Genomic DNA, 10,908 nt, shown 5'->3' on the forward strand with positions numbered 1-10,908 from the left:
ATCATTATATTTCATAAAAAAAATATCTTTTTATTTAATATTGTATCTGAAATTAAATCGAACATTGAAACTGAACTATAAAAACATCATTGAGGCATTAAGGCAAATTGAAATCTGTAAAATGAAAATGTACAACTCACAAACAATCTAAACATGAACTAAAAAGATGAATGAATTGGTTTAAAAATCCAGCGCACGACTTCTTTGGTATTTCAACAAACTGTATTTGTAAAATTAACAGCAGTTAACGACAAAGCATTCCAGATCACATGATAACCAATTGTAACAAATATGAAACCTCATAATGTGTATATGTGTTACCATGGATAGATGAAAAGGAAAATATTCCGAAATTGACCGACACTAGAAGCCTCATGTCTTTAGAGATCATAAGAGACAAACGTATTTTAATCTCTTCAACCTGTTAGATTGATTCTAGTCAAGGTAAACACAAAACCTAAAACTGAAAGTTGCGAAACAGGGTCCATTGACAGGTAAGTTGTCTCTTGTTACACATCTATCAGAGCCATGCAAATCCACAACCAGATAAAAAGAGGCGAAAATAAACAGACAACGCCATGACAAAAAAGAAAAAGACAAAATGATAAGCAATAGTACACAAAATACAATATAGAAAACAAAAGACAAGATTTCACAACAATGAAAAGGAAATAATCACAACAGATCAGGAGAAGGTTGTTGTGTCTTAAAATCTGATAAGCCGCCAAAACGTGTACCTATAGTATTAAAGTTGAGACAAAGACAGACCGAATCGGACAATAGATTGGTTATGGTCACTGTTGAACTATTGTTTATTTTAGTTTCTCTTCCTCATATCCTAATTCAAATCAGACAAAAGTGTTTTATTATGCGTACACAATTGGTTTTGTTTAAATGTGTAACATGAAACGTATTTATGTAGGATTATATACAACACATACTTTAGTTGACTAACGTAAAATCAAAAACTGTATTTCAAATATTGATATGACAAAATGGAGTGGATTATAGTTTATTCAGTATTTTGTGTTATAATTTTCTGTAATGAATTTGTACATGCATTAGACTGCGATATCAGATATGATATTAGAGAAAAAGAGAGGGGAGTAAAAATAGCCGATTGTAAAAACAGAGGACTTACTGTTATACCTCAACATTTACCGGGAGATATCAATGTGCTAGATATGAGTTTAAATCGGTTAAAAACAATTGGGAACAATTCTTTCGTTAATTATAGAGATCTACAAGAACTTTACCTGAGTCAAAATCAACTTCGTTATTTATCTGATCAATCATTTCAAGGATTATATAAACTAACAATACTTGACATGTCTGAAAATATCCTTAATCTATCTAAAGCGTATTCAGCAGAACTATTTCATCCAATTAAAAACTTAACGAAATTGGATATCAGAAGAAATATGCCTCAACCAATAGATTTTGTTACGGATTATGATTATCCCGATCAAGCATTCGGTATTTTGATGGAGTTGTCTTACTTAGCTATTGATATGATGCCTTTGCCACACTTTGGAAGTGGATTCGGTCACATGACCACTCTTAAAGAATTACACTTTGAATCATGTTATCTTATACGTTTGTCAAATAAAACCTTTCAAAGATTTCCATCCTCTGTAGAACAGCTGACTATCAGAAATTGTCGGTTACACTTTGTTGTCACAGAATATAACGCATTGCTGCCGTTTCCAAATCTTCACGTGATAGATTTTTCTGGAACGTTCATGCATTTGAAGTACGCATTGCAGCTGTTACACCCATACCGTAATGCCAATATATCGACAATAAACTTTGGTCATGTAAGTGATTTAAGTATTGATAGCAAAGTTCTCCCGTATGTTCTTACAATAACATCAGACATAGTGAAGTACCTGAAAACAATATGCGTAGAAAATCTAGATTTATCAGAAAATGGAATTGTAGATAACGAGCCTGGATCTTTGTTCTCCTTTGATCACCCTGAATGTTTACAACATCTATCTTTTAAAGGAAACAGGTTTTTGCTTCTAACTGAGAAAAATCGGAATGATCTTAATCTGTTTTTCCATGGAACGGTTAGATTGAAATCATTGGACTATTCATATAATACTGTCAACTATGTTATAAAAAATGCAGTTACTTCCTATTCTGGATATAATTGCTCATTTCACAGTTGCGTGGCTTTACCGACGTCACTCGAGAAAATAGATATCAGTTACACAATAGCAAATAGTGGCCCAAAAATATTTTTAGTAGTTCCTAAAAACAATAGTTTTACATACCTAGATGCATCTTATACAAAGGTAACCACGTTCATACTTTTTCGTGAATTTCGACTGGAAACGTTTAGCTGTACTGGTGGAGGTTATGAATATAGTTATAATCTAATGAAATATTTTCCTAATAACACCCTGAAAACGATTGTATGGAAAAACGGCAACATAGGTGGCGGAATACGACTACACGGAAATCGCTTATTTATATATTTATCATCTATCGAATCAATGGATATATCTGAAAATGATATTTGGTATTTTCCGGTTGGCATATTCAAGCCAATGCCCAACTTGACATATCTTTCTTTAAGACGGAATTTACTTCAGTCTATTCCACTACAACTCAGCGATCAAACCAAGATAAAGATGCTTGATATTAGTAAGAATCTTCTAACAAGTGTTAGTTCAACCATCAGAGGCTGGGCAGATAAAATGCAATACTTGCATGGAATGACGTTAATTCTCACTGATAATGCATTTGAATGCACTTGTGACAATATAGACTTTATAAGATGGATTCAGACTACAAAGGTTAATCTCGACAGCCGATCGTATAAATGTAAATTGTCCAACGGAACAGTTATTGATACATTTATTGCATACAACAACTTATATGAATTGTTTGCGGACTGTAAGAATAAAATGTTGTTAACTTTGGCATCAACATTGTTATCGACCTGTGTCGCATTCTTATTACTACTTGTAGCCTATAGTAGAAGATGGCAAATTATATTCTCTATCTATGGAGTTATTCGCCGTGTTGTTGAACGTAAAGTCCGGAAATACTACCAATACGACGTGTATATATCATATGAAGGGGATATTGTCATTTGGATAAAAGATGTATTAATACCAAAACTTGAGAAGGAGTGGGGGCTGACGATGTGTATTAAAGATCGAGATTTTTTAGTTGGAACGAGTCTGGCGGATACAGAGGTAGAGAGCATCCAAAACAGCAGGTCCATTATATTTCTCATCACGCCCGAGTTCTTATCGTCACGTGACTGCTTGTTTGAACTCGATAGAGCAAAATATGAGAAAAGAAATCTAGAGCGTATCATTGTAATTACGAAAGATATTACAATAACTGATATTCCAATCGAGTTTTTCTACATTTGGAATTATGCTTATCTCGTTCAATGGCCAGAGGATCAAGACGATTTAAATGATATTTGGAGAAAGCTGAGGATGCTGCTCACGGATGGCTTCGTTGTTAAAAATTGAACAGAGTTATGTGATATTTGGAGGACACAAAATGTTGATTTTAGATTATATACTTGGCGTCAAAGAACCCCTCTTATACAATGTCGCTTAGATTTTTGGTTGATATCGAATTTTTTGTCTAGCAGTGTTACCAAAACATCCATTGTCCCGTTTATAAAAACTGATCATAGTCTTATCAAATTGACACTGTCCGGCGAAAACTTTAGTAAGAGAGGTCCCGGTTTCTGGAAATTCAACTCGGGTTTACTGACAGATAAAAATTATGTGGATATAGTAAAAAATACTTTATCAGAATGTAATAATAAATATCACAATTTAGAAAATAAAAATTTGAAATGGGATACCATAAAAAGTGAAATAAGAGGCGCAACCGTCAAGTATTCGAAATATAAAAACATGAAATTACGAGAAAGAGAGTCCAATTTAAAAAAACGACAAGACGAAATTCAGAAAACTCTCTCTTGTACATATTTAGATAAAGATATAAATAATCTTTTGGTTGTATATTAGACACTGTTAAAGAAGATTTAGAGCAAATAGTAAATAATCAAACAAGGGGGGCTATTATACGATCACACGCCGAGCACTGAAGGCAATGATAGAAATTCAAAATATTTTTTATCATTAGAAAAACGCAATTATAAAAACAAATGTATAAACAAATTAGTTGTAAACGACATTGAAATTGTGTCATAAGAAAAAATTCTGAACGAAGAGAGACATTTCTATGAAAATTTGAACGCATCTAAAGAATACCCTGATAAATATTCAGGTGATTCTATTTTTTTGTGACTTAAATTCTATTCCTAAGCTTACAGATCTGGAAAAGGATATATGCGATGCAGATATTTCAGAATCTGAGTGCGTTAAAGTTTAAAAAAAAACGTTTAAAAATAAAAAAGCCCTGGTACAGACGGGCTTACTGCTGAATTTTACAAATGTTTTTGGATTGATATAAAAAAAATATGTGTTAGAAAGCTATGAATATTCCTTCGAAACCGGAACCCTCTCCGAGACCAAAGACGGGGTATTCTTACTCTTATTCCAAAGAAAGATAAAGATAGAACACTCTTGTCGAACTGGCGTCCCCTCTCTATCTTAAATTTTGATTATAAATTATTAGCCAAAGTTATTGCGGAAAGAATGAAATTATTTCTTCCAAAGCTTATAGATCCGGACCAAACGGGATATGTGGCTGGTAGATACATTAATGAAAATCTACGACTCATTGCTGATATTATATTGTTAACTACTTTAAAGAATTATCCAGGGCTTATATTACTGGTCGATTTCGAAAAGGCGTTTGATACGCTAGAAGGAAATTTATTCAAAAAGCATTGGTTTGTTTTAATTTTGGTAGCAATTTCCGGAAATGGGTCTTAACTTTATACTCAAATATATCTAGTCTTGTCGTTAATAATGGATTTAGTTCTAGTCCATTCACAATTGAGAGAGGTGTTCGACAAGAGTGTACTTTGTCTCCTTTTTTATTTATTTTTGCCGTTGAACTGCTGGCAATAAGTATTCGTAAGAACAATCAGATATCTGGTATAAAAATTGGGGATACTGAAATCAAATTTCACAGATGGCTGATGATACCACTTGTTTTTTGAAAGATTTATTCTCCGCACAAATCTTATTAGATTCCTTTAACGATTTTGAGGAGTGTTCAGGATTAAAAGTAAATTTTTCTAAAACCGAAGCAACATGGATTGGACGAAATAAGTTTAACAAAGAAGGTTCCCTTCCTATTAAATGGACAGATGGTTTTAAAACCTTAGGTTTAAAATTTAATGCTTGTGAAGAAATGGTTTGTTCTAATTTAGATACATGCATAGAAAAAATGGAATCAATAATTAAACTATGGAGGATCAGAAACCTTTCCTTGATCGGAAAAATTGTAATTCTTAAATCACTTGCAATATCGAAGCTTATTTATGTCATTTCATCTACACATGTACCAAGATCTTATGTAATTAAAATGCAATGTGATATTAATAGTTTTTTATGGAATGGTAGTACTCCGAAAGTTAAATCGGAAGTTATTCAAAAGTCTCCTAGCGAAGGGGGACTGAAAGCTCCAAATTTTGAAGTACAGCTGTTATCCTTTCGTATTATGTGGGTAAAAAGATTTCTGTCAGAACATGACTCCAAATGGAAACATGTTTCCAAAGCATTTTACTCTCTTTTTGATTTAGAGGACTTGTTTATGAGCAGATGTGAATTTGAGTTTTTGAAATTGAAAGCACCTCTTTTTTATATAGAAGTGCTATCTGCTTGGAAACGTTTCAAGGGTATTTTCATCCCGTTAAATGCATTTCATGTTAGAAAAGAATTTATTTGGTTCAATCCGTTTATCAAAATTGTTCAAAAGAGTATTTTGTACAGATCTTGGTACATGAAAGGCATAAGGTTCATCAATGATATTGTAGATGATAAAGGGGATTTTTTGTCTCATGACGCTATTAACAAAAAATATAACCTGAATGTCACTTTTGTAGACAGTCTATCTACTAAGCTTGCTATACCACGTGACTGGAAAGATTTTTTATTACAACAACACAAGTCACCTAACAGCAAATCATTTGGATTCGTTTTTGAGCATGAGAATAAAAAAATGTCTATTAGTAAATTATTTGCTAAAGATGTATATTCACTTTTTATCGATCGGGGGAGTGTTTATCCTATTTCACAACAAAGATGGGAAGAAGAGTTTTAATATAGAAATTAGTGACGAACAATGGAAAAATATTTATTCATTAGCTTTCAAATGTACTATAGAAAGCAAACTACAAGCTTTTCAATATAAATAACTACACAGAATAGTCTCACATAATTATCTTCTTGAAAAATATAGACTTTCCTTAACTAATGAATGTGCCAGTTGTAAAGAAATAAAAAACTATAGAGCATAAATTTTTTGAATGTACAGAAATAAAACAATTTTGGAGAGATTTTTCAAATTGGTGGTATTCAGTTTTTGGAGAAAAAATATTCTTGAATAAAGACAGTGTCATTTTTGGTGTATTGAATTCTGATAACTTAGTTTTAAATTATTGCATTCTACAGGCAAAATATTACATTTATCATGTAAAGAACACACAATTAGACAGACTGTTCATATCTGTGCAAGCTTTTCTTAAATTTTTGAAAAGACGTCTGGAGATATTAGAATATTTATATATTTCTAAAGACAAACACGAGTCATTTGTCAACAGATGGGGGGGGGGGGGGGGGGGGGGGGGGGGATTCATGAAAGCTATTTAATTAAAATTAAATTTATTTTTCAATATTTTTATAGTATTATGTAATGGAAAGTATTCTTAAGACGTATCATATACTGAATATTCACACCACTATCTTGTAAATTTTTACTATGTCTTATTTGCATAATGTCAATAATATAACAATGCCATACATGTCATGTCATTCACTATGTCTTGTAAAAATGTATGTGTGCACTGTAGTTTGAACATCAAAAAGATCAATAAAAAAAAAAGAAATTGAACAGCTTACAGAGAGATTATGTAAACCTTCCAAACGGTGTTTAATTTTTGTATAAACTTGTTTTAGATTACTGCTGGTGTTTTAGGATACAATTTCTATAATTTTTATGGTACAAACCTTCAATACGTTATAAATGGGTCTTGCAAATTAACAAAATTGAGAATGGAACCCACTTTAGCCTTGAACAATGATTTCGGAACCGACTCTTTCTTAATGACCACGAGAGTTTAACGAACATTCTTTGATTACTAATCAACTGGATGAGGTGGACCCAACTAATTGACATTTTAGAAAAATTGATGAAACTGAACAGTGAACATACAAGAGACAATCGTCCTGCGATTATGACACACAAATGCTAAATGACATAAAGGTCCAATGGCCGAGTGTACATATTAAATAGCTTTGTACATATATGTATGATTTATGTAATGATACATATAGCAGGTCCAAAAGGCTCAATAATTACAAATGGACTGTTTAGGGTTCTTAATAGTGATTTTATTAACACTGACTGCATATGATTTAACCCTACAATATATATAACAATAATAAATACACATTACATAGACAACGCATAACAACATAAAACAGACATATAGACAATGGAGAATAAGTAAGATATATCCCAATATTATTACTTCTCTTATATTAAAATGAAATGCACAAATAACGTCTCATAATAATGTGCTCTAAAGTATTATAAATAAGCATAAGCACTAGCAATCTCAATGTATGTGTTCCGACAAGTACATATAAACACTATAACACTATACAGTTATAAAATGGACAAGGCAATCACAAACTAAAACATGTAACACATTCCTTACCATATACGTGGTATATGGGTCATGCGTGGAACCATCTACTTGGTTTCTGTCATAACCAATTCAATATCATAATCTGTAGAAATGAACAATGAATTCCAACAGATGTATAAATTTGTATATAATATCCAATATCAAATGTTGTCAAAATGTCACAAAGGCAAATAAAACAGGTAAGTAACAAAACTGTCACTAGAAAATTAAATAGAACAACGGAATCAATAAAGAATACCTAAACAACTCACAAGTGACCAATAAAATGACCAGTACTTTCCCTCCAACACCGAATGAGGTCCAGGACAAGAAAATGACTGAGGACCAATAAAGGAAAGTGTGAAACTGAATACTAAAGAGTGAAAATCATAGCTGTATCAAATATAATAAGCAAAATAACATATATGACTAAAACTATATTAACTAATACTAATCATATTTGATTACCAATCAAATATGACTCTGGCACCTACACAAATCACTGTAATATATAATTAGTTACTTACTAGTTAGACAATGCGCATGAAAAATAGAAATCCATTGAAATACAATGGTATCATGACACGACATATAAATATATAATACATGTCAATGTTGTATTTCTGTTGTGTCGTAGTTCACCTCTTACATTTTATGCGCTTCCCTCAGTTTTAGCTTGTAACCGGATTTGTGTTTGTGTCAATCAATTTATGAATTTTGAACAGCGGTATGCTACTGTTGCCTTTATTTACAAATCTGACAGATATTGTTCAACATCTAACATCTATTGAGAACGTTAGTTCTACAGGTTATACAATAGTAGCTTATTCTAAAGTCACTTTCTCTTCAGATTGGTTAGTAATGTTTGTGAAGAGCAGGATCATGTCTCCCTGTATCGCTATTCAGTTTCATTTTCTGAAGTATTCATTGTACTAGTTAAACTAGTGAGTCTTTTTTTCGTAAAAAGAGCCTCGAACTAATGTTTCTTAACACAATGAATATTTATCTTAAATTGCCTGATATTGATTTCGAGATTTGCCCTCACGATTTAAGTAGAAATTCGCATTCTATAGACCCAAAAGTAAATCACAGCGGCAGCAACTTAGTAAAAGTATTGAAGTAAAAACCAATAGAAAGTTGTAAATTTAGGGAATGTCAATTAAGTGGCATTGACAGCAACCCAGTTTTAATACTGAAAACCTGGCTACTTAACAGGTGATAGTACGAGGGACTGACGATTTACGAGTTTGATCATCGAGTAGATGGTAGAAGTGGAGTCTTGACTACTAGACTGATGATGTTCTAAGAGACTGTTTGTACGAAAGTAGCGGCAGTGACCCATTGTTAGTATTGAATGAATAACTACTAATAAATATCTCTACGGACAGTCAGTCCACAAGCAGCGTCATCCATCCACCGTTAGTACTGTATAAATTACTACTAGACAACAAAATCTTGTGGCATTGTCAGTCCTCTATTAGCGGTCGCGACCAACTTTTAGGACTGTATGAATTACTAATATTAAAATATCTTAAGGTTTTGTCACTCCTGAAGCAGCAGCTGCACACTACTGTTAGTACTGTATAAATAAATACTAGAAAGATATATTAAGGGACTGTTAGTCCACAAGTAGCGACAGGGATTAAATTAGAGGAAACTAAGCACTATAGTATCGTTTTTAATTTATCTAATTTGAATGATATGAAATTGACACAGTGGAAAGGTATTGGCTCGTTGTTATTTATCTAACTAGGGTTAACCCTATTTATAACACCATGTCTGAATAATGTCAAGATATCTGTATTCAGCTGTGAATATAACCAATATTCCCGACACCTAATCCAAAAGTACTGTTGTCCGAACATTTTGAAATAGAACAATTAAAGCATGTTGGAAGATCGTTTTATCATTGTATTTACCAATGTACGACTGATACGATTTCATTGAGGTGTACCATTTGGAATTGTGTTCTGTAAGTAAGAAACAAAATAATTTTTGGAAATAGCTTTCAAGTCTGGTTATTTGTTCCATCGTATTTCTATTTTGATGAAATCCATTCTGATAAGGCATGTTATGTTAGTAAATATTATTTTTCACAAAATTCCATCGTAATCTGTTATTGATAATTTTTTCCAGATAATTTTAACTTTAGATTTTAAAAATATAATCTATTTGCTTGTTGGTCACTTGAGTTTTTCCCATTTTTAAATTTATAATTATTATTCAATTCTTCCTAGGCGGAGAAGCAAATTCTTATATATAGCAAAAGAAGAACACCAAGTGATCTATAACTTTATATGAAAACTTGAGGCTCTTAAGAGCCTGTGTCGCTCACCTTGGTCTATGTACATACATGTATTAAACAAAGGACACAGATGGATTCATGACAAAATTGTGTTTTGATGATGGTGATGTGTTTGTAGATCTTACTTTACTGAATGTTCTTGCTACATTCAATTTCTCTATCTATAATAAACTTGGCCCTTTAGATACACAGAAGAAAAATAATTTACAAACATTTATAAAATTAATGAATATTGTTAAAAATTGACTATAAAGGCAATAACTCTTTGAGGGGGTTAACTGACCATTTAGGTCATGTTGAATTATTTTTAGATCTTACTTTGCTGAGCATTATAGCTGTTGACAGTTTATCTCTATCTATACTAATATTCAAGATAATAACTAAAAACAGCAAAATTTCTTTAAAACTTACCAATTGTGGGGCAGCAACCCAACAACCCATTGTCCAATTCATCTGAAAATTTCAGAGCAGATAAATATTGACTAGATAAACAATTCAACCCCTTTCAGATTAAAGTATTGTATTGTATTGCCGAGTTTTGTTTTCTCTTTATGATATATCGTGATCATAAATGTTTGAGCCAACCTTGATTGATTGTGTTAAAGTGACCTTTAAAGTATTGTACTGTATTGCCGATTTTAGTTTTCTCTTTCTATATATCGTGATCATAAATGTGTGAGCCTTGATTGATTGTGTTATAGTGACCATTAAAGAATGGTACTGCATTGCCGATTTTTGTTTTTTCTTTCTATATATCGTGATTATGAATGTTTGAGCCTTGATTGATTGTGTTATAGTT

General features: G+C 32.0%; 1 protein-coding gene across 1 annotated transcript; it reads left to right on the forward strand.

Annotated features, from left to right (window-relative positions):
- Window positions 1-937: 937 nt before the first annotated feature.
- LOC139529753 (toll-like receptor 3) lies at window positions 938-7,076 on the forward strand. Its single transcript, XM_071325629.1, has 2 exons — window positions 938-3,507; window positions 7,016-7,076. The coding sequence occupies exon 1, from the start codon at window positions 996-998 to the stop codon at window positions 3,495-3,497; it is 2,502 nt and encodes an 833-aa protein (XP_071181730.1). The 5' UTR covers window positions 938-995; the 3' UTR covers window positions 3,498-3,507; window positions 7,016-7,076.
- Window positions 7,077-10,908: the final 3,832 nt, after the last annotated feature.

This window comes from Mytilus edulis, chromosome 7 (genome assembly GCF_963676685.1).
Source record: "Mytilus edulis chromosome 7, xbMytEdul2.2, whole genome shotgun sequence".
Lineage (NCBI taxonomy): Eukaryota > Metazoa > Mollusca > Bivalvia > Mytilida > Mytilidae > Mytilus > Mytilus edulis.

What these genes read in the sequence shown, in the direction of transcription:
- LOC139529753 (XM_071325629.1), top strand. Translation starts at nt 996, where the DNA reads ATGGAGTGGATTATAGTTTATTCAGTATTTTGTGTTATAATTTTCTGT.